The 25,220-nt window shown below is 49.1% G+C and overlaps 1 protein-coding gene across 3 annotated transcripts in view; it reads right to left on the bottom strand.

Moving 5' to 3' along the window:
- Positions 1–25,220, bottom strand: part of dnai4 (dynein axonemal intermediate chain 4) — a 172,634-nt gene that overhangs the window by 13,541 nt on the left and 133,873 nt on the right. For all 3 annotated transcript variants that reach the window (XM_070886135.1, XM_070886137.1, XM_070886136.1), the window contains exons 12-13: positions 16,834–16,991; positions 6,705–6,829 (exon numbers count right to left, since the gene is read on the bottom strand). In XM_070886135.1, coding sequence (XP_070742236.1) covers positions 6,705–6,829; positions 16,834–16,991 — 283 coding nt within the window. The remainder of the gene's footprint in view (positions 1–6,704; positions 6,830–16,833; positions 16,992–25,220) is intronic.

Below are 25,220 nucleotides of genomic sequence, written 5' to 3'. Positions count from 1 at the left end.
CCCCCCCTCCCTCCCTCTCTCTCTCTCCTCTCTCTCCCTCCCTCTCTCTCTCTCTCTCTCTCCCCCTCTCTCTCTCTCTCCCCCCTCCCTCTCTCCTCTCTCCCCCCCTCCCTCTCTCTCTCTCTCTCTCTCTCTCCCTCCCTCTCTCTCTCTCTCTCTTCCCCCCTCCCTTCCTCCCCCCCTCCCCCCCTCCCTCCCTCTCTCCCTCCCCCCTCCCCCCTCCCTCCCTCTCTCCCTCTCCCTCCCTCCCTCTCTCTCTCTCTCCCCCCCCCTCCCCTCCCTCCCTCCCTCCCTCTCCCCCTCCCTCCCTCCCTCCCTCTCCCTCCCTCCCTCCCCCTCCCTCCCTCTCCCTCCCCCTCCCTCCCTCCCTCTCCCTCCCTCCCTCCCCCTCCCTCCCTCCCTCCCTCCCTCCCTCTCCCTCCCTCCCCCCCTCTCCCTCCCTCCCTCCCCCTCTCCATCCCTCCCTCCCTCCTCCCTCCCTCCCTCCCCTCCCCTCCTCTCCTCCCCCTCCTCCCTCCCCTCCCCCCCTCTCCCTCCCTCCCCCTCCCTCCCTCTCCCTCCCTCCCCCTCCCTCCCCCTCCCTCTCTCTCTCTCTCCCTCCCTCCCTCTCTCCCCCCGACCCGACCCGACCCGACGCAAAGGCCTGCCTGAAGCACTTTCACACAGGTAGGAAGATGGTTTATTTAATCTTTTCTTTGCTTATAAATGTTTATTCAGGTTGGATTTATTTGTATAATATTTGTATAAGTATAAATAAGGATTTATTATAGAATTTAATGACTTCCCCTCCCCCTCCCCCCCACCACGTTCTGGACGCCTAATTTGTAACCTGCGCCTGATTTTTTAATGTGTAGAACAGGTTTTTTCAGTTCTACAAAAATCTTCATTTGCTCCATTCTACTTTAGTTTGGAGTACGTTTTCACTGTGGAAACTTTCAAATCAGGCGTCAGTGGCCGGACACACCCCCTTTTGAAGAAAAAATTCAGTTCCAAAGTAGAACTGTTCTACCTGACTAGAACTGCAGAAAAAAAAATGTGGAGAATTGCGATTTCTAAGATAGTCCGTTCTCCACCAGTTGCTCCTAAAAATCAGAAGCAAATCATGTGGAAACTTGGGCCCATTGTGTTCAGTTTTGGTCTCCTAACCTGAAGAAGGACATTCTATTGAGGGAGTGCAGCGAAGTTTCACCAGACTGATTTCCGGAGGGGGACGAAAGCCACCGCCAAGGGTCTTCAGAAGGATGTGGGGGGAGGTGGCCCAGCTCGTCGCTGCCCGCGCCACCGTAGCCAGAACAGCGACACAATGTCGCAAAAAGTTCAACGACCTCACAAGGGTCGTCAGGGTGAGTACCCTTTCCATTAACCTTCATGTGAGCCTCACTGTCTTACACAATGTAAAGGCTTTACACTGCCCACCTCGTCTCTATGTGTACCAGGCCTTGCTCCTCATTGCTGGAGACACGCTAAAAGCTCTCTGTCGCCTCACCAGACATGACCCGCCTATCCGAGTGTCTCTCAACTTCCAGCTCCCAACTCAGCCAGAGTACACCTACCAAGACCTTTTGGGGTCGAAAGACTTGCATTTTTATAGCGCCTTTCACGACTATCAGACATCTCAAAGCGCTTTACAGCCAAATAAATATTTTTGGAATGTAGTCACTGTTGTAATGTGGGAAATGCGGCAGCAAACTTGCACATAGCAAATTCTCACAATCTGATAATGACCAGATAATCTTTTTTTTGTTATGTTGATAGAGAGATAAATATTGGCCAGGTCACCAGAGATAACTCCCCTGCTTTTCTTTGAAATAGTGCCAAGGGATCATTTACGTCCGCCTGAGGTCTCAGTTTAATGTCTCATCCTCAAGACGGCACCTCCGTCAGCGCAGCGCTCCCTCAGCACTGCACTGGAGTGTCAGCCTAGATTTTTGTGCTCAAGTTCCTCGAGTGGGACTTGAACCCACAACCTTTTGATTCAGAGGCGAGTGTGCTACCCACTGAGCCACAGCGGACACTAAAGATGTCACCGCCTGTCTTCAGCCTCATATCTACTGGTAGCTCTTTGTCCCTAAATCCCACCGTTGACACATCCACTGTGTGCTGCCACGCAGGCTGAGATGCAGAGGTGCATACCTCAGGACATTAGTAGTGAGTCACTTACTGCAGACACATGTGGCACACAAGTAGCAGTAGACCCACGGATAATTTCTTGTTTTGGTCATTGTAGGTCAAACACAATAGGCGAGAGCAGCAGCGGACAGGAGGAGGGGAGCCTGACCTCAAGGACCTCACTGACGGGAAGGAGACTCTGAGACTCACTCTCTCTCACACAGACTGAGACTCACTCTCTCACACACAGACTGAGACTCACTCTCTCACACACAGACTGAGACTCACTCTCTCACACCAGTTGTGGTGGTAGCGGTTGGCGAGGCAGAGCCCCCGCTCAACAGTGACGGTTTGTGAATGAGACCCCTTACCCTTGAGCCCACATGCCTTATCACATGTAGCTCCAAAATAACGATGTCCCCTCCTTCTTGCCTTCCTGCCCCCTCCTCAACTGTTACCCATACATCTGTTTGTGCTTACAGATGATGAGCCAGATGAGCCGCAGCCTGCCCATTAGCCGCCTTCATCATACGACGGGGAAGATGAGGAGGTACTGGAGCTGCGTGTAGCCACAGAGTGGGACCCGTCCTCAGTGCCAGTGAGTTGGGAGACCAGCTCGGTGGAGGAGCCCACGTTCCTGAGGTACCCAAGTCCGGATGCTTCTGGCCCCAGTGGCTTGCAGCAAAGCCCAGTGCGAGGTAAAGCAAGGGGCCAGCTCTTCCGGAGGGTAAGTTAGCTCAGGAGTCCTGATCAGAGACAGGCAGTTGAGGACCTGGATTTGGAGGATATGTCCAGGGAGTCCATGCAGATCCACCGTGAGCTTATGGGTGCATTGGGGAGGGTGCCGCAGAGCGTGGATGCACTTGCTGTGAGTGTGGCGGAGGCTGCTTCAAGCATTGTCCTTGCCTCTCAACATCCACTGAGCCCATCCTTGTCCAGCTAAACCGGGAAGTGGGCTCAACGAGTGACAGTGAGGTCATCGAGGTGATGCCGCATGCCATGGTTGACGTGGCAGCAGCCATGACATCACAGGCCGAAGCTACGCAAGGTCTCTGTGATGTCATGCAGTCACAGGTTGCTGGCATGCACCCTCAGACTGCTGCGTTTCAAGTGCAGTCTGCTCCGACGCAGTCTCAGAGTGATGCCATGCAAGCAGCGACTGCTGCCATCCTCTCTGTCAATCCCACAGTCCAACGGGAAACAGGCAGTGTTGCAGCAGGGCAGCAATCTGTGCTCGCACATATTGCTTCTGATGCTCTGGCTCTGCCCGGGAGGAGTGGCAGTGGGCTGCTGGAAATGGGAGGTGCTGGCCTTTCTCATGATGGCTGCATTCCGGCTCCCACTACTGCCAGTCCGTCTCTGCACCCGCCACGGCCTGCACCCCAACCATCCGAGACTGCTGCCGCCCATTTTGAGGTGATGCAGTCAGCAGCCAGGCAATTCAGGCTCACAGCTAGTCCAGGGCGTTCTCATAGGCCGTCTGTCCTGTCTCCATCAGACAGAGAGCAGCCCTCAAGTGGCCTTGCTGCAGGCACTGAGGCCACATTGAGGAGGAGGGTGAGGCAGGAGGGTGGGAAATGCCTGCGCAAAACGCACTAATGACATGTGTCCCCATGGGGCGTTTGTACATATGTTGTTGATGATCATTATATTTTCTGATCTTTGAAGGGTTGATAGCTCCAGTTTTTATTATTTGCGGGTGTGGAAATTTTGGGGTTGTTTGAAGGATGTAAATAAATAAAATGTTACTTTGACCGTTTCCTTCAGTCTCTGGTGTATGACTGTGGATTTGTGATGGAGATGTGGCATTATCATTGCGCGGTTATTATTAGCTGCATCCCTCAGCCTCCTCCATTTAAGCAAACCGATGCCTTATGAGCCGCTGCCAAATAGCCTTTGTGCCAGCAACATTGGTATTCTGCCTCCTCCGTGGCTGCTCCTGATCCTCATCATCTTGCTGGACATTCGGGGCGTTGCCAGGCTCCTGTTCCTCCTCCTCCTGAGTTGGGCCTGCGATCCCCACTGGCAAGGCTTGGGCCCTCATGATGGCCAAGTTGTGCAGCATGCAGCACACCACAATGAATAGCAAGACCCGACGAGGGGAATATTGAAGGCTGCCTTCAGAGCAGCCCTATTGTCTGCTCTGTGATGTTGAGGGTGGCGGCATGGCTCTCATTATAGCGTTCCTCTGGTTCTGCGGTGGGGTTGCGGAGGGGTGGTCATTACCCAGGTGGCCAGGCTGTATCCCTTGTCCCCGAGCAGCCAGCCTCGGCCTTCCCGTGATGGCTGAAACAGTTGAGGCACAGTGCTGTCCTGCAGGATAAACACATCATGTGCACTTCCAGGTTCATGAGCATTGACTGTGAGGATGCTCTGCGTGTGGTCGCACACCAGCTGGACATTTAGGGAGTGGTATCCCTTTCTGCTTCTGAATACCTCTGAATTCTCGAGTGGTGCTCGCAAGCAAGGCCACATGCGTGCAATCAATTGCTCCTTGCACCCTCGGGAAGTCCGCTATCCTGGCAAACCCACATTATGTTTCTCCCTGGTCATCGGGAAATTAATGAAGTCCATTCGACATGTGTGGAGAGCCTGTGTGATGCTACGGATGCAGCGATGTGCTGCGACTTGTGAGACGTTGCATATGTCCCCTGATGCAGCCTGGAAGGAGCCGGAGGCATAGAAGGTGGGTGCCAGTGTGACCTTCACTGCAACGGGCAGAGCAGTCCTGGTGCCGATGTGAGGTTGCAGGTCTGCCTGCAGGAGATGGCATATCTCTGCAACTATCACCTTTCTGAAATGCAGCCTTCTGACACGCTGCTCCTCAGACAGGTCCAGGTATGAGCGTTGCTGCCGGTAAAGCCACTAAGGCCTAATGTCCCAACGTCTAGGCGCTCTCATGCTTCAGCCACCGATATGGCCAACAGCCCTTGTGGTCAAAGTTGCCCACCACTGTAAATGGGTCGCACGCACCCAGTTTCTAAAGTGTTTTCACCACTGTGGTGGATGCGGTGGCGTCTTGAGCAAAATTCCACTCTTTGGCTTTTTTTTTTGGTGGACCGGAAGTCGGTCATCATGGAGGTGGATATGCAGCGGTGAGCACGCTAGAGGGGGGGAAGTTGGTGGGGTGGAGTGGCCGCCGCTGACAGTCATTAGCATAGCGCTGATGACATCATCACGGCGCTGCATCACCACGGCTCTCCCCTTCACTTAAAGGGGAGAGCCTGCGCGATTTTTAAAGTTCGGTCCACTGGGCCACCAGGGAGGGTTTCGGCTGGGCCAGCGGCCTGGCACCCAAGGGGGGGCCAGAGCATTGGCCAGAGGGAATGTAACATTGACTGGAGGGGCGGTAGCATTGGATGAGGGGAGGTAGCATTGTACGGATGGAGGTAGCATTGGACGAGGGGAGGTGGCACCGGACGAGGGGAGATAGCATTGGATGAGGGGAAGTAGCATTGGATGAGGGGAAGTAGCATTGGACGTTTGGAGGTAGCATTGGCCAGGTTCAGGAAGCATTGGCTGGGTGGAAATAGCATTGGCCGGGTAGAGGTAGCATTGGCTGGGTGGAGGTAGCATTGGCCGTCCTTCCTATTTGCAACACAGCTGAAGCAACCACCTCAAATGGAGAACAGAAAATTGCTGCAGTACCTCACCACAGGTGTAGGTTTGCTGGCTGTGCTAGTTGAAGGTTAAAAAATATCATGTTGCCAAGTTTTGAAGTTGACTATTTCCCATTTGTCCATTGCTCTGCCATCGATTGCTATAGAGAAAGCAGACATTTAAAATTTAAACCCCTTCTGAGGCCCTTAATGATGCTGCATGCCAAGGATGCACAGGTGTCCCTAGTGCCCAGCGTTGCTGCGGCACAATTGCCGGGAAATGCATTGTACGACTATTTCAAGCATTTGTATGGCATCATAATGCAGCCGGCTATATGTGAGTGGGCGTATTATGTGCCTGTTCCTACTTCAATTGCAAATTTTAATGGGCGGGTATCATCTGCCCCCATCTACTCTGGAAATGCCAGATCTCTGTTGTAAACTGGAAAGAGATTTAGCCCCTATGTGTTGTTATTTAAAGACTTCTTGATGAAAATAAATTATCCACAAATAATACAAACAGTAAACTAGGGGACGCTTTATATAAAGTAGGTGTATATTTATTTTCTTCTTTTATGTTCTATTGTTCACAGACATAGCCCCCATGAATTTTCCCCACTCTTTTTCTGAACGCACTGACTAATACTGGAGTACCATACCACAGACACTGGCAGTTCTATATCATCAGCCAAGCAGCTATCCATCTGTATGCCTTGATATTGAATGCTGGCTGGCTATTCCACTTTGAAAAGTATCACAGCTGAACCCATTCCTGTCCTCACCCAATGTCTACACTCATACTCACTTTGCAGCAGGATTCAATGAACAGTGATAAGGAATAGGAATTGTGGCTAATTTCTCTAACCAAGGGACATAGGATACTGAAAGTTCATAATTTGCTGACTTGCATAACAACAACTAAAATAATTCCTTGAGCAACCAAAAAGAATAGCTCAGTGCAACTGGCAACACAAATGTGGATTTCATTAAACATACCTTCGGGTGGAAGGAAAAACACATTCCTGGCGCTTGACGAGAAATGGACGCCTCACTCTTCTTTTCTTTATCACTTGTCACTTTCTTGGATGTTTGCAATCCTGTTCGTTTTATCCTCATTAAATCTGTAAAACAAAAAAGAATATTAAATTATCAAACGTCTTGAATTTCAGGATGAAATGTACCAGAAATAGTTATTTAACAGGAATTACTTTATTAGCACTTAAAATTTTTCTTCCACATTTTCTCCCCTTTCTCTTCACAGTGGAGTACAATTTCTAGAGAATTGGTAACGCTCCATTATTTCAAGAAAGCAGCCATTCTTCATGTACGAGCCTTGACAGTGAATGTTGGTGGGCTATTTGATTGTGGAGAACACCACAGCTCAATCTGATCCAACTTCCACACTTGGTTAAATTCCAGCAGGAATCACTGGATTGTGATCAGGAGCACAAACCCTAGCAAATACTTTTAACAAAAGCAAATTACTGCAGATGCTGGAAATCTGAAATAACAGAAAATGCTAGAAATACTCAGCAGGTCAAGCAGCATCTGTGGAGAGAGATCTGTATATATTCCCACCACTGTCTCAATTGAGATCAACCAACTGAGCACAAATCAGATCTGGGATGCTCCTGATTATTATAATTAAGTATCATTCCAAACAGTGGATTTAACCACTAAGCTATCAAGCCCAACTGGGGTGAATCTGGCCCTTTAAAATAATCCAAATTGGTTTAACTTGGGTCATTTGCACATTGCTTGGTTTAGACAAAACACACCTGATGTCAGCAGTGTGAGGCCCGGCCTCATTTGAATGTGATTGGCGGGCATGTATATGCAAGCACTCTGTTAATGACTACGAGGCAGGGGTATGGCACTTGAACTGTACAGACTGTAGTCCTTTATTGCAGCTCTTAGAGTGAGGACACCAAGAGGTGAGCTCCCTTTTATACTTGGTTACCTGCAGTGTACAGGTGACCCTTAGGTCTCCAGCAGCAGCACCCTCTGGTGTACAGGTATGGTATATACAGGGTGAAGGTACATTCAGGTCTAGTGTTACAGTACATTATTGACATGCATACATAACAGCGGGCTGCCTGCCAAACTGTGTCGGAAAATGGTATTCCACCCATTTGGACTCTGCAATTTCCAGCGGGCTCCCCAAGGCCTAATTAAAGCAGGAATACACCTCTTTAAAGGAGGGTGCATTTCCTGCTTTGTGCTATTGTTAGAACAGTGTTGGACACAATTCTCCTACCAGAAATGTCAGAGGGCTGTCCCAAGGTTTTCTGATGCCTCCTTGGAAGTCCTGGTGAAAGAGGCCAGGACAAGGAGGGAAAGATTGTTTCCCACCACTGGGCAGAAGGCACGCAGAACCAACATCCAGCAGGCCTGGACAGAGGTCGGTGAGAGGATCAGTTCCAGCAGCAGCACCCCAAGAGTTTGCATTCAATGTAGGAAGAGATTCAATGAACTTAAAAGTGCAGCAAGGGTGAGTACAGCTCTTCATCTCTCTCATTAACACCTGGCAACTGTCCTTTCATCTCTCCCCCAGCACTCTCAACAATTCCCTCTCCTATATCACATCTTTCACCATGGGCACACTGTACCATTTCTCGTTTCCATTCCAAACACACTCACCTCTTCCTTTGCTGTCTTCGCAGCAGTCACTAGCAGCATTTTCTGCTCGCATAGTAGCAATTGCAGAAACAGCAATTCCTCTCAGAACTCCTTCTTCACCACACTCCAGCCATTTGCTTTCCATTCATCATCTCCCCATCCCACTGTTTCTCCAACTCTCAGCAAATGCACTATGTGCAGAATCCATACACATGTCCACTTTGCTTTTCAAAAGCCACTGACAATCTCTCACCTTCTCATTCTTCGGGACAAAGTGGCATACAATGCAAGGGTGAGGAGCAACTCTGGGAGAGTAACCCCAAACATCATGGCACTTACCTTGCTGGAATGGGAAGCCCTAGAGACTAAAGGCACACCGACAGCCACGAGCAACGGGGAAAGTGAACAGGATGCCTGCCTATTACTTGTACCCATCATTCACCTCAAGAAATCACACATTCAACCAGCTTGAAAACTTCAAACTGCATTCTGAAAATTGCTACTCTTTTGCCGGTCAGTGCCATGCCAACTCTTGTCCATTTTCTACTTCCTTTACGTCTTTCTCAGTAGCAAGAGCTCCCTGCAGAGGACTCCTCAGAGGATAATAATCCTTCTGAGGATGCACCATCTGATGCTCCATCCCTTCAAAACACCAGCACAGAGATTGGCACTCTGATTGGATTAGAAAGTGGGTTAGCAGGGTCCGCATTGATGACTTCAACCCAGCACGAGTTAGAAGGAGCAGATGCCAGGGGCAACCCAGGAAATGGGGGTCACCAGAGGATGAAGTCGTTTCCCAATTCTGCTGAGAATACAGATACAGGGCTTGATTTTCTATTCCTGGCTGCCTGGTTTTGCCTTGGAGGGGCGGCAATGGCGGCAGTGAGCTCTTCTGGGCGGACAGCCAATTTCCGGCCCCCGTAGGGACTTTCAGGGCCGGTTTCAGCGGGGCACGGAGCATTACCACGGAAGAGGAGAGCCGGTGTGCAACACGCCTGGTTGCGACACTGGATCGATTTTTGACTCCCACCTGACCAGTCATGCTACGTAGAACACCCTGCTGGGAATGCCTGTGAAAACAAGCGTTCCAAGCTGTAGCGGCTGCAGTGAGGTAAGTAATGTTGACCTCAGGTAAGTGTGATTGTTTATCCTTTTATTTTTTATGTTGTGGTGGCGTGGGCTATGTATTGGGAATGTTTTTAGTGTTTTGTTTTCAGCTCCCCACCCCCCGCCCAAAGTCTTACTGGGATCATAGGTTTAGTCTTTCAGGTGGTCTACACTCCCTCGTGGAGCGCTGCAGTTGGGGCTCTGGTTGTTGGACACTGACGTGGGTGTCTGTTACCTGTGGTGATTACGGCCTGTCCGGGCTGACCTCAGGGACTGTGCATTCTTCTGATTGCTCTTGTTGCACGTTCGCTGGCGATAGTGTGAGCTCCATCTCATGGTCTTCTTCAGGTTCCTCCGTGTCCATGCTGAACATTTTTTTACTTGGTCCAGATGCTTGCAGCATATCTGGCCATTGTTGAGTTTTACCACGATGACCCTATTCCTCCCTTTGCCAATTACAGTACCCTCAAGCCATTTGGGCCCCATGGCGTGATTGAGGACGAATACAGAATCATTTATTTCTATACATCTCCCCCTTGAATTACGGTCATGGTACTCGTTTTGTGACTTGCGCTTGCCCTCAACTGTCAGTCAGGACTGGGTGGATGAGGGACAACTGAATTTTGAATGTCCGTTTCATGAATAGCTCTGTGGACAGGACCCCGGTGAGCGAGTGCGGGCGGGATCTATAGGCCAGCAGGAGGCGTGATAGGCGGCATTGTAGGGAGGGTCCTTGAATCCTGAGCATACCTTGCTTAATGATTTGGACTGCCCGTTCCGCCTGGCCATTGGAGGCCGGCTTGAATGGCGCAGTCCTGACGTGATTGATGCCATTGCGCGACATAAACTCCCGGAATTCATAGCTCGTGAAACACGGGCCATAATCACTAACCAGGATGTCCGGCAAGCCATGGGTAGCAAAGATCGCACGTAGGCTTTCCACAATGGTGGATGGCGTGCATGAATTCAGGATGATGCACTCGATCCATTTCGAGTACACATCTACTACAATGAGGAACATCTTCCCCATGAATCGGCCCGCGTAGTCAATGTGAATGCGTGACCATGGCTTGGTGGGCCAGGGCCACGGGCTGAACAGTGCCTCCCTGGGGACATTACCCAGCTGGGCACAGGTCGTGCACCTGCGAACACAGTGTTCCAGGTCTGAATCAATTCCAGGCCACCAAACGTGTGACCGGGCAATGGTCTTCATCATCACAATGCCTGGGTGCTCGCTGTGGAGTTCCCTGATGAATGCCTCCCTGCCCTTCTGGGGCATGACTAGCCGGCTGCCCCATAGTAGACAATCAGCTTGGATGGAGAGCTCATCCATCCGCCTGTGGAATGGTCTGACCTCCTCGGGGCATGCTCCGTCTGCGGGCGCCCAATCCCCAGTCAGGACACATTTCTTAATCAGGGATAGGAGGGGATCTCTGTTTGTCCAGATTTTGATCTGGCGGGCTGTGATGTGGAGCCTGCACTGTCAAAGGCATCGACAGCCATGACCATCTCAGTGCTTTGCTCAGCTGCCCCCTCAGTGGTGGCCAGTGGGAGCCTGCTGAGCGCGTCAGCGCAGTTTTCAGTGCCGGGCCGGTGCCGGATAGAGTCGTCATAAGCAGCTAGTGTGAGAGCCCACCGCTGTATGCGAGCTGATGCGCTGGCATTGACAGCCTTGCTGTCTGACAACAGGGATGCGAGTGGCTTGTGATCCGTCTCTAATTCAAACTTCCTACCGAAGAGGTACTGATGCATTTTTTTTACACCATAGACACATGCAAGCGCTTCCTTCTCGACCATCCCATAGCCCCATTCTGCTTGAGAGCGAGACCTGGGGGCATAAGCCACAGGTTGAAGCTGACCCTCAGCATTACCTTGCTGCAACACGCACCCAAGCCCATAGGATGATGCATCACATGTCAGAACTAAACATTTGCAGGGGTCGTACAGGGTCAACCAACTTATTTGAACAAAGTAGTTTTCAGGCCCGATCAAAAGCCCGTTCCTGACAGTCCCCCCAAAACCAATCGCAACCCTTATGCAGGAGCACGTGTAGCGGCTCCAACAACGTGTCAAGTTCGGCAGAAAGTTCCCGAAATAGTTCAACAGTCCCAGGAATGAACGCAGCTCCGATGTGTTGCAGGGCCTGGGTGCTCGTTGAATCGCCTGTTTTGGATTCGGTGGGCCGAATCCCATCTGCAGCAACCCTCCTGCCCAGAAACTCAACCTCAGGAGCTAAGAACATGCATTTAGACTTCTTGAGTCGCAGGCCTACCCGGTCCAGTCGGCGTAGCACCTCCTCCAGGTTGTGGAGGTGTTCCTCGGTGTCTCGACCAGTGATGAGGATGTCGTCCTGGAATACGATCGGTCCCGGAATGGATTTAAGCAGGCTTTCCATGTTACATTGAAAAATCGCGGCCGCTGATCGAATGCCAAACGGGCATCTGTTATACGCAAACAGTCCCTTGTGCGTGGTGATGGTGGTCAGTAGTTTGGATTCGTCGGCCAGTTCCTGGGTCACATAGGCTGAAGTGAGGTCTAACTTGGTGAACAGCTTGCCGCCTGCCAGCGTGGCGAAGAGGTCCTCTGCCCTTGGGAGAGGGTATTGGTCTTGTAGGGACACCCGATTGATGGTGGCCTTGGTAGTCGCCACAGATCCTGACAGAGCCATCCGCTTTTAGAACGGGAACGATGGGGCTCGCCCAGTCGCTGAATTCAACAGGCGAGATGATGCCCTCTCGCAACAGCCGGTCCAATTCGCTCTCTATTTTTTCCCGCATCACATACGGCACAGCTCTGGCTTTGTGGTGCACTGGCCTGGCATCCGGGGTGATGTGTATCACTACTTTAGTGCCTTTGAAAGTCCCGACGCCCGGTTGGAATAGTGACTCGAATTGTTGTAGGACTTGTGAGCACGAACTTCGCTCCACTGAGGACATTGCGTGAACATCCCCCCATTTCCAGTTCATCTCGGCTAACCAGCTCCTCCCCAACAGTGCAGGACCATTGCCCGGGACAATCCAGAGTGGCAGCCGATTCACTAACCCATTGCGTGTGACAGCCATCATTGCACTGCCTAGCACCGGAATGATTTATTTTGTGTAAGTCCGTAATTGTGTCTCAATACGTTCTAATTTGGGTCTACTGGCTTTGAGTGGCCATAGCTTCTCAAATTGCTGAACGCCCATGAGTGACTGGCTGGCCCCAGTATCCAGCTCCATGCGTACTGGGATACCGTTCAACAAAACCCTCATCATCATTGGCGTTTTGGTGTATGAACTGTGAATATTCGCCGCATGGACCCGCTGAACCTCGGTGTCCATCGATTTGCCCCAAAAGTCATCCTGCCTCACAGAACCCTTTTCTGGTCCATCTGCCACATATATTAGTCTGGTTGCAGGTTTTCTGCACATTCGAGCTACATGGCCACTGAGATTGCAGTTTCTGCAGACAAACTGTTGGAATCTGCAAGATCTGGATGACTGTTTTCCCCCACACCTCCAGCATGAGTTAAAGTTTCCATTGTTGGGGACAAAGGGACTATGGCCAGGAATTCCGTGCTGACTGTCCCTTTGACTGCTCTTAAGTACCCTATTAGTGGGTGTCAATGGCCCTATCCCAGGCCGCATTGTCCACAGTGATGGTGTGAACGTCTGTTCAGCCTGCCATTGTTGAGGTCCTGCTCTGGGGTCTATTGCTGCCTGGTAAATGTCGGACTGCCCCTGCCTACCTGTGGGGCTCTGAGTAGCATTGATGATATTGACTCCCTGATCCATCGCCGTGTGAGAGGCAGAATTGCGCACGTAAATCATTTTCGTCTCTTCCTCCCCCGCCATGAAAGTTTGAGCTAACAACGCTGCCGCTTCCAAGGTCAAGTCCTTGGTCTCAATTAACTTGCGAAAAATTCCCACATGACCGATACCCTCGATAAAGAAGTCCCTATCTCCCCCCTGCAGGCGTCTGTGAATGTTCAGAGGCTGGCGAAACGCCGGAGGTCCGCTACAAAGTCTGGTATGATCTGTCCTTCATGACGTCGGTGGGTGTAGAATCTGTGTCGAGCCATGTGTATGCTGCTCGCCGGTTTGAGGTGCACCCCGATTAATTTGCTACGCTCTTCAAAGGTTTTGTCCGACGGCTTTTCAGGTGCCAGTAAGTCCTTCATGAGCGCATAAGTCTTTGGCCCGCAGCTGGTCAGGAGATGAGCCCGTCGCTTGTCGGCTGCTGCATCCCCCAGCCAGTCTTTAGTAACGAAGCTTTGCTGAAGCCTCTCGACAAAATTGTCTCAGCCTTCCCCAACACAGTACCATTCCTCTGTGCTACTGGTGGCCATTCTCGTGGGTCGTGAATTCCCGTTTCTCATCGCCAATGTAAAGTCCCTTCTCTACAGCATGAAACCACATGAGGCACATTCCAGGAAAAAGACCACTCTGTGACCTTAACTCTTTATTACAGGACTCCAGAAGTGATGACCCTGCTGGGACCTCCCTTTATGTACCTGTGTGATCAGGTAAGGAGTGTCTCCCACAAGTTCACCCCCTGTGGTCAAGGTGTGCATCTAAGTTGAGTGTATACAGCAATACAGTGGTGTTACATTGTAGTTACAAACATGACAGAAATGAAATTGATTTGCACTGCATGTCATTGGTATAGAAGTTGGACTAATGATTTCAAAGGTTTTTATTGCAGGATGAAGTGAGTAATGAATAATGTAATAAGGACTATTAATGCAGAGGGGCTTTGTGTAACTTTTCAGGGCCGGGAAATGAGCAAGTCATCAGAATTGCTGTGCAATTAACTCATCCCCGGCATCTTCGGCTGCAAGGTGTTGTAGTAGCCATTCTTCTTCTTCTTTCTCACTTTCACCAAGGTCTTCTTCGTCCAATGAGGACTGTGGCTGTTGCTGTGCCTCCTCCAAATGCAGCACTGTCTGGATGTCAAGATTGTGCAAGGTACAGCACACCATTTATAATGCAGGAGACTCTTCTGTGGGTGATATTATTGGGATCTCCCAGACATGTCAAGGCACCTGAACATTTGTTTGAGGAGCCCTTCATTGTGCTCAGTAGTGATCCTGGTAGTCCCATGGCTTTGGTTATACCTTTGTTGTTTAGGCATGTTTTGGTTGTGGAGAATGTGTAGGGGGTATCCCTTGTCCAAAGCAGCCATCCTGTAATGATCCTGGAAGGGTTGAATATTGGGGAGAAGGTTGAGTGTCACAGGGTAAAACTGTCATGACAGCTGCCTGGGAACCTGGCACAAACTTGCATTACTTTAGGGTTTACGAACACAAATATTTGAAGGTAGCAGAACAAGTTGATAAAGCTGTTACAAAAGCATATGGGATCTTTGGTTTTATAAATAGAGGTATACAGTACAAAAGCTAGAAAGTTATGCTAAACCTTTATAAATCATTCTCTGTTTCTCTAGCTCTCTCTCTTCCTTTAAGATGCTCCTTAAAACCTACCTCTTTAACCAAGTTTTTAGTCACCTGTCGTAATATCTCCTTATTCAGCTCGGTGTCAAATTTTGCTTGTTGTTCTTGTTAGTAAGGCCTCAGCTGCAATATTGTATTCAATCCCACGTGTTAGGAAGGATGTTGAGGCCTTGGATAGGGTGTAGAGGAGATTTACTAGAATGGCACCAGGGATGAGGGACTCAGTTATGTGGAGAGATTAGAGAAACTGAGATTGTTCTCTTTAGAGCAGAGAAGGTAGACAGAGAGATTTATTAAAGGTTTTCAAAATTTTGAGGGGTTTGATAGAGTGCATAATGAGAAACTGTTTCCACTGGCAGGGGGGTCAGTTACCAGAGGACATTGGTTTAAGGTAATTAGCAAAAGAACTAGAGGGGAGACGAGTATTTTCTTTTTTTAACGCAATGAGTTGTTATGATCTGGAATGCACTGCCTGAAAGGGTGGCAGAAGCAGATTGAATAGTAACTTTCAAAAGGGAATTAGATAAATACCTGAAAAGGAAAAATTTGCAGGGCTATAGTAAAGATCAGGGGAGTGGAACTCAAATGGTCTCCTTCTGTGCTATATCATTCTATGATTCTCTCCTGTTTCTGTGATCAGGGACAAGCTGAACATTAATTGAGTGAGAGCCCCTTCCATTTGCAAAGTTGGCTGGCTGGTCTTCTGATATCCTTATGGCAACATATATGCAGTCAGAGATTGGCACCCCATCCACCACCTTAAATATTCACTCCCTCCATCACTGATGTACCGTGGCTGCGGTGTGTACCATTTACAAGATGCACTGCAGCAACTCGCCAGGGCTTCTTCGGCAGCACCTCCCAAATCCTGGCCAAGGGGAGCAGGTGCATGGGAACACCACCACCTCCACGTACCCCTCACACACCATCCTGACTTGGAAGTATATCGCCGTTCGTTCATCGTCACTGGGTCAAAATTGTAGAACTAGCTCCCTAATAGCACAGCGGGAGTACCTTCACCACACGGACTGCAGCAGTTCAAGAAGGCGGCTCCCATCTTCTCAAAGGCAATTAGGGATGGGCAATAAATGCTGGCCTTGCCAGCGATGCCCACATTCCATGAACGAATTTTATTTTTTAAATGACACCCTGGAAATGAGGGAAGGCAGGTAAAACTGCAAATCTCAAAGCATTCTTACATTGCCTGCTGGCGTCAATTGGGAATGTGATGTATTGTTTGGCGCTGGTAAAGAAGGCATTGGTGACCTACTTGATACAGCTGTGCACTGCAAAAATCGGCTCTATGTTGTTTACTTCCATAATTTTTGACTTTGTTTTAACTTAGCGCTGATTGTTGAATATTAAACAGTGTTACTTCATAAAATGTAGATGCACTTATAGTGCCACTTGTATGCCCATATGAAGTGGTTTTGGGAGCCCTTTAATGCAAATGTAGAAATATAACTCAAGGGACAACCAAGCTAATGAGAACTGCATGATATGAGACCCTGTATAATTAATCATTTCACACAAATTTGCAGAGTGCAGAATAATTCCAGACTTAAAGTGCAAAGATGCACAACCGAAATGTATTAATAACCACAGAGTGGTGAAAAATGAGTTCTATTAGTTGGATTTCCTGATTCTTAGCTCCTCTGCACTGCTAGAGAATTGAGGGAAGGAAGGTAAATTAGTAAGGGACACTTTTTTTCTCCAGTTTTTTTCCCTTTTTCTCAAATCTATGAATACCAGCAGCCCACTGGTACCTTGCCACAGTGGAAAATTATTCAAGTGTGAGTGCCTGGCCTATTCTTTAGAACAATGCTTAATCTTATCTTCTCTTGCTAGAAGTGCTGAGGCTAATTGTACTTCAGATGTACTTTTATAGTAGATTAAATATTGCAAATTAAACAGTTGTTAATGGCCTCTAGCTGCCACTCACAATATATAGTTGAATTCTCGACTTACCCGATGATTCCAGTCCTTTCGCAATAATCCATTTGGCAACCCTGCCATCTGCAGCTATGGAGATCAAGGTCCCCTCCTTTTCAATCCCTTTGGCATTTCTATCCTGTTCTGTCCATTTCAGCTGCCAGACTGGGCCAATGTGCTTATTCGGATCATTACTGCAAATGGTTAAAGAGGGCACATTGCAAATTTTCAAATTAAAAACTCATTTTGAAGCCTTGTAACTGCATCTAACTGAAAACATTAAATCGGACATTTCAACAGGAATTCAGTCTCTTGTCAATATTTTCAGTCTGGAATCAAAAAGCAATTAAATAAAATATCACTCAAATGAAATACTTCACTTGTGAGCCTGGAAAATTAATATAAGCAATATTCAACTATGAAGGGAATCACAATTTAAATTGGCTTTGTTTTACCTGACATTTAAACACACACACACATTATATACATATACACACATTTTGCTGCAACATAATACTGGATCCTGATTATCAGAGAGCTAATTTTGCAAAAATGGCTGAAGTGGACTGAACAACCCTACTAGATAGGCAATGGGTTGTCTTCAAAACCATTCCAAAGCAATTATGAAACCATGTATGTCCCACTAGTTAAAAGAGCACATGACAAAGCAAAACCATTATGGCCAACAAGAAATGTGCAGAGACAATTTAAAGGTAAGCAGAAGTCATTTTACAGACTTAAGAATTTAACTGTCAGGAGAACAGGGAGAAATATCACACACAATTAAGGGAGATAAAAGCAGCCATTAGAGATGCTAAGAGATCTTTGGAAAAGAAGATTGTACATATCATCATCATAGGCAGTCCCTCAAAATCAAGGAAGACTTGCTTCCTCTCTAAAAGTGAGTTCTCAGGTGACAGTACAGTCTAATATGGGAATTACAATCTTTGTCACAGGTGGGACAGACAGTAGTTGAAGGAAAGGTTGGGTGGGGAGTCTGGTTTGCCGCACGCTCCTTCCGCTGTCTGCACTTGGTTTCTGCATGGTCTCGGCGACAAGACTCAAGGTGCTCAACGTCCTCCCAGATGTTCTTCCTCCACTTAGGGCAGTCTTGGGCCAGGGAATCCCAGGTGCCGGTGGGGATGTTGCACTTCATCAACAACTTGAAACGTTTCCTCTGCCCACCTGGGACTAGCTTGCCGTGTAGGAGTTCCGAGTAGAGTGCTTGCTTTGGGAATCTTGTGTTGGGCATGTGGACGATGTGGCCTGCCCAACTGAGCTGGTCGAGTGTGGTCAGTGCTTCAATGCTGGGGATGTTGGCCTGATCGAGAATACTGACATCTATCCTACCCGTGGATGTGCAGGATCTTGCGGCGGCAGCACTGGTGGTATTTCTCCAGCGCTTTGAGGCGTCTACTGTACATGGTCCACATCTCTGAGCCATATAGGAAGGTGGGTATCACTACTGCCCTGTAGACTATAAGCTTGGTGCCAGATTTAATGTCCTGGTCTTCAAACACTCTCTTCCTCAGGCGACCGAAGGCTGCGCAGGCTCACTGGAGGTGGTGTTGGACCTCGTCGTCGATGTCTTATCTTGCTGATAGTAGGTTCCCGAGGTATGGAAAATGGTCCACGTTGTCCAAGATCGCGCCATGGATTTTGATGATCAGGGGCAGTGCTGTATGGCGGGGTCAGGTTGGCGGAGGACCTTTGTCTTACGGATGTTTAATGTAAGGCCCATGTTTGCGTATGCCTCGGTGAAGATGTTGACGATGGCTTGGAGTTCAGCCTCTGAATGTGCGCAGACACAAGCGTCATCCGTGTACTGTAGTTCAATGACAGAGGATGGGACGACCTTGGATCTAGCCTGGAGTCAACGAAGGTTGAACAGGTTCCCAATGGTTCTATAGTTTAGTTCCACTCCAGCGGGAAACTCGAGAGTGAGATAGAGCATTGGAGCGATGAAGATTGAGAAGAGCATTGACGCGATGATGCAGCGCTGCTTGACTCCGGTCCGGACATGGATTGGGTCTGCGGTAGATCCGTTGGTCAGGATCACGGCTTGTCGTCGTGGAAGAGGCAGAGGATGGTGACAAATTTTTGGGGGCAGCCGAAACGGAGGAGGACGACGCTCCATCGACCCTCATGGTTGACAGTGTCAAAGGCCTTGCTACCACAATTATTGTACATAATTGTGGTAGCAATAGCAAATGTTTTTTCAGCTACATCAGGAGTCAGAACACCATTAAAGATGGAATAGGACCACTGAAAGACAGCTCAGGATAAATTCAAACAGATTATCATGCTATGACAGAGCTTTTAAATGATTATTTTGCAACAGTCTACACTACTGTGGATGACGCTCAATTTCCAGCTGTGGGATAAAGACAGTAATATTATAAGTATAAAAATTGATAAGGATGTCATCTTGGATGGAATAGGAAATCTCAAAATAGATTGGGCTTCTAATCCAGATGACATCTGCCCAAAGGTGATTAAAGAGATGAATGAGACGGGTGCTATGTGAGCCCCTTGCCCATATCTTCAACAGCTTAAAAGAGTCATGGATTTTTACCTGAAATTTAAAGGTAGCTCATGTTGTTCCGATTTTCCAAAAAGGGAACAAGTCAGAGGCAGGGCCCATCAGTTTGACATCGACCATAGGGAAGCTGCTTGAAAGGATCTTAACAGATGCTCTTTATGATCACTGGAAAAGGCATGAGCTATTAGAGATACACAACACAGTTGTGTCTTAAAAACTTGCTTGATTTTTTTGAAGAATCATAGAAATTTACAGCATAGAAGGAAGCCATTTCCGCCCATCGTGTCCGCACTGGCCAACCAAGAGCTATCCAGCCTAATCCCACTTTCCAACTCTTGGTCCGTAGCCCTGTAAGTTACAGCACTTCAAGTGCACATCCAAGTATTTTTTTAATGTGGTGAGTCTTTCTGCCTCTACCACCCTTTCAGGCAGTGAGTTCCAGACCCCCACCACCCTCTGGGTGAAAAAATTTCCCCACATATCTCCTCTCAACCTCCCCCAAATTACTTTAAATCTATGTCCCCTGGTTGTTGACCCCTCTGCCAAGGGAAACAGGTCCTTCCTATCCACTCTATCCAGGCCCCTCAGAATTTTATACACCTCTATCAGGTCTCCCCTCAGTCTCCTCTGCTCCAAAGAAAACAGACCCAGCATCTCCAATCTTTCCTCGTAACCAAAATTCTCCAGTCCAGGCAACATTCTTGTAAATCTCCTCTGCACCCTTTCCAGTGCAATCACATCTTTCCTGTAATGTAGTGACCAGAACTGCACACAGTATTCCAGCTGCGGCCTAACTAGTATTTTATACAGTTCAAGCATAACCTCCTTGATCTTGTATTACATGCCTCGACTAATAAAAGCAAGTATCCTGTATGCCTTCTTAATCACCTTAGCTACCTGGCATCTGGGTTGACATCCAGTGGAATACTCGCATCTGGTGGGTGTGGGAGCCCTTCCCCACCATCGTATGGGTTGTGTGAGCCCATAACCACCGCATCCGCCCCCCCCCCCCCACTGTATAAGACTGACCACCTTATCGGCCGGTATAAAGATGATTACGGCCATGAAGGGAGCGTTCATGTCACGGCCTGTCAGACCGTTAATTAGTCTGCGAATCCTTCCACTGCTTCACACTGTCCTCCAAAAAAATACTATATAGATAGTCCGGCGACATTTCGGGCCTCCCTCCGGCGACGTTCTGACCTCCCTCTGATGAGGTTTGGGCCACCCTCTAGCGATGTTCGGGCCTACCTCTGGCAGCGTCCTGGCCTCCCCCCGGCGATGCTTTGGCCTCCCTCCAGCGATGTCCTGGCCTCTCTTTCCCCCCCCACCCCCACCTCCGGCGACGTTCTGGCCGTTCCCCCCCCCCCCGCGCCAACATGCTAGTCTCCCTCTGGCGATGTTCTGGCCTCTTCCGGTCGCTGGTCCCACGCAGCTGGAGAGCCCCTGATGTGCATATGGTGAGTGCAATGGCGGCCGCAACTCCGACCTCTCCTCCTTCCACGAAGTGGATCTCTGGCCATCCCAATGCCTGTCCACAGCCAGGAGCTAACACCTGGAAGAGGAAAGCATTACCTTAAATCTCTCACCCCCACTCTCCACACCTCGGATCTCTCACCATCGCCCCGAAAGGCACTGCTCAGCGGCAGGCTTATGGCTTGCAACTTACCGTAGGCAATTAGGCCCATACGGTAGAGTCTGGTCTCCAGTCATCTTGGACCACCTTGACACTGGATCAACACCTTGCTCTGCTAAGCCCGTGTGGTAGCCAGTGTGCAACGGCCACCCCACATTAAAAGAACTCATGCACAGGCATCTTCCACCCTGCAAAATAAAGTTCGGGACCTGGAACATCAGGACCCTCATGGACAACCCCAACAGTGACAGACCGGAACATCGCACTGTTATCGTTGCCCGGAAACTCAAATGCTTCGACGTTGAGATTGCCACCCTTAGTGAAACCCGGCGGGCAGGGGAAGACCAGCTCAAAGAACAAGGTGGTGGTTACACCTTCTTCTGGAAAGGTAAACCAGAAGAAGAACGCCGGCTCCATGGAGTTGGCTTCGCCATCACGAATGAGCTGGTGGGCCGTCTCCCCCTGTGGCATAAGCGAGCGTCTCATGACTGTCCGGCTCATTCTAGCCTGGAACCAGTGCACCACAGTCATCAGCACGTACGCCCTGACATATGACGCAATAGATGAGACCAAAGAGGAATTCTACTCCAGCCTCGAACAATCCTTGTCCCGACTCCCTACGGATGACAAACTGACCCTCCTCGGCGACTTCAGCATCAGATTCGGTAAGGGCACAGACCTCTGGGGAGGCGTGATTGGCAGAGAGGGGGTAGGGAAAACCAACGGCAGCAGTACCCTGCTCCTGACAAAATGCCTAGAACACAACCCTGTCAACACCAACACCTTGTTCCGTCATACGGACAAGTACAAGACATCATGGCAACACCCTCGCTCCAAGCACTGGCATCTACTAGAGTACGTCATCGTCCGAGGGAGGGACCGCAAGGACGTGCGCATCACCCGCGCCATAACAGGAGCCGACGACTGCTGAATGGACTACTGCCTAATCTGCGCCGTCATTAACATCAATATAGCCTCAAAGCAGCGACAACAACAGAAACAATGCCGCAGAAAAATTAATGTCGAGGTACTCAAAGACCCAGTTAAGAAAGCCCCATACAGCAAGCGCCTCACTGCCAATCTGGCAACTCTCGATGACCCAGAGACTGCCCACAGCGCCCGGTCTGCTCTCAAGGCCTCCATAACCAGCGCCTGCCAAGAGACGCTCGGTCACTCAACCAGGAAACACTAAGGGCTAGACTTTCCACTTTTGTGCAGATCGACCAAAAATGTGCGTTATTTCCAGCGTGGGCGGTAAATATGGGTTTTGAGATCGCTGGATTATCGCCCATTTTCAAAACCCCAACTTTCCATTTTATAAAATGGGCGTTACCATGAGTGATCTGAAATAGGCGTTAGCATAAAATTTTTTGGACCTTCTGCCGTAAAGTGTCGGCGTCCATAGCAACGGCATGGCAACGGTCGTTTCACACATTTCAGGAGGTCAGGGGTCATCATTACAAGCACAGAAGAGGAGAGAGAGAGAGAGAGGGAGCAGAGAGGAACTGAAAGCGTGTGTGGATGTGGTGGTTACTTATTTGGCTGTTTTGGGAGGTAGGAGGGAGATTTTCCAGCAGCAAAAAGAATTCAGAGGACAAATAACGTTCCCACTGAGTTTTGGGGGGAAAATTTTTTGTTACAATAGAAGGGATGGAGGAGGTGACATGGCACGCAGTGGAGACTGACGCTGGCGAAAGCAGTGAGGTGGGAGAGGAACAATTGGGAGGACGAAAAAGAGCGAGGAGATTCTCGGACGAGGCAAACGCCTCCCTCCTGCAGGAAGTAGACACGCTGGGGTCAACTGACCCAGGGTGTGCGTGGGAAGCCTACCGCAAAGGATATGGGCCAACATAACCGAGGTGTTCTCGTCAGCGACCAACGAGGTGTGTGAGGGCAACCAATTCTGCAAGCGTTGGAACGACCTTGTCGGATCCGCCAGAGTAAGTATTACATTTATTTGCATTTACTTATATATTTATATAATTTGAATTGTAAGTGTAATGAGTGATTAAAATAAGATGTGATGTCTTGCACTTATACCGGGAATATTTTACTCAAAGCCTGCATTCTCGGTGTACGTCTTTAAGTAAAGAATGATCATTTTCATAATAATCGTGATTAAATCTGTTGGTTATGTGTTGTATCAGTCTCTGTGACAGTACCTAGCAATGATCTCACGCAATGATCTCATTCCATGTCATGCTGGTGTTATTTTTTGCAGAAGAAGCTTTCGAGGAATATGGCCGAGCAGTGGCGAACGGGTGGCGGGTCACCAATCATTAGCGACCTCACTGACATTGAGGAGCGGGTGCTGGCACTAGTGGGGAGCCACCCCGCGGCCGGCCACACAAGCAGCAGCAGAACCTGATGTGATGCCACGTGAGTAAAGTATACACCATTGCGTGATGTAAAGTCAATAGATGCCACACCCACTCATATGCGACCAATAATATATGATAGATGAATTATAAAAGTGTTCTCCAAATAATGATGGCCTCATGAGAATCACTGCAATGCAGAATTTAGTGATGGTCATGAAATGTGATGTCTGTGATGATTTTGATAGCGGTGGTGCTTTTGTTGTGCATATGCTGTGTGTAGTGCTGGAATCACCTTGTGATCCTAACACCCGCTTCTCATGTAATAACCTAATTTATGTTTTGCAGCTCAGCCACCAGCACGGCCCCATGAAAGACCACAGAGTCCAGAAGGTGGGGGCGCGGGGACGGACTCGCCGGACAATCCTCCATCTGGTGCTAAGGAGCCCCGATTCTCGCCCGTGGATCTGCTGGGCATTTCTCCACGGATGACAGTGCCGACTTTGAGGAGCTCCATAATGCAGTTCACATCAAAGACATCTAGTGCTCCTGCGGCCATTCCCACCTCCACTGTGGAGGTACCGGGCCCAAGCACCTTGCCACAGGGCACTTGAGGTGTCTCCAGGACGGCTCCGAGGACACTAACAATATTCTGACAGGGGATAGTCTAGGGGCTATGGGTGGTGGGGGGGATGGTGGAACTTAACACAATCACAATCACGAAGGAGGTAGTACTCAGTAAGATAATGGGACTAAAGGCAGATAAATCCCCTGGACCTGATGGCTTGCATCCTAGGGTCTTAAAAGAAGTAGCGGCAGGGATAGTGGATGCATTGGTTGTAATTTACCAAAATTCCCTGGATTCTGGGGAGGTCCCAGCAGATTGAAAAACTGCAAATATAATACCCCTATTTAAAAAAGGAGGCAGACAAAAAGCAAGAAACTATAGACCAGTTAGCCTAACATCTGTGGTTGGGAAGATGTTGGAGTCCATTATTAAAGAAGTTGTAGCAGGACATTTGGAAAAGCAAAATTTGGTCAGGCAGAGTCAACATGGATTTATGAAGGGGAAGTCATGTTTGACAAATTTGCTGGAGTTCTTCGAGGATATAACGAACAGGGTGGATAAAGGGGAACCAGTGGATGTGGTGTATTTACACCAAAGAACTCACAACAGTGATTGGCAGTGCCATAATTAAAGTGTTGTATGACGGTGCGATTCACGAGTTACCGTTATGGATTGTCCCAGGTAATGGCCCAACGCTGTTCGGCAGGAATTGGCTTGAAAAAATCAGATGCGACTGGAACGTCATCAAGGCATTGTCATCAGAAGAAGGTACATGTGCCCAAGTACTGAGCAAGTTCCCCTCGCTGTTCGAACCAGACATCGGCAACTTCACGGGAGCCAAGGTGCAGATCCACCTGGACTTGGATGCAAGACCCGTCCATCATAAAGCTCGGGCAGTTCCGTATATAATGAGGGAGAAGGTCGAAATCAAACTGGACAGACTCCAGCGTGAAGGGATCATATCACCGGTTGAATTTAATGAATGGGCCAGCCCCATTGTTCCTGTGCTGAAAAGTGCTGGCACAGTCAGAATCTGTGGAGACAACAAGGCTACGATCAACAGGGTTTCGAAACAGGATCAGTACACATTACCGAAGGCTGATTACTTATTTGCAACGCTAGCCGGGGAAGTCGTTCACCAAACTGGACTTGTCAGCCTACATGACACAGGAGCTGGTCGAGTTGTCGAAGAGACTTCCTACCTAAATTGAGCACCTCATTAGAACCATTGCACATGCTGCTAAGAAAAGGCGACAACTGGGTGTGGGGTGCGTCTCAAGACAGAGCTTTTGAGAAAGCCACTAATCTGCTTTGCTCTAACAAGCTGCTGGTACATTATGACCCATGTAAACGTTTAGT

Source organism: Pristiophorus japonicus, chromosome 8, assembly GCF_044704955.1.
Source record: "Pristiophorus japonicus isolate sPriJap1 chromosome 8, sPriJap1.hap1, whole genome shotgun sequence".
Lineage (NCBI taxonomy): Eukaryota > Metazoa > Chordata > Chondrichthyes > Pristiophoridae > Pristiophorus > Pristiophorus japonicus.
The sequence above is the reverse complement of the archived record's forward strand: the minus strand, read 5'-3'. Positions and strand labels throughout refer to the sequence as shown.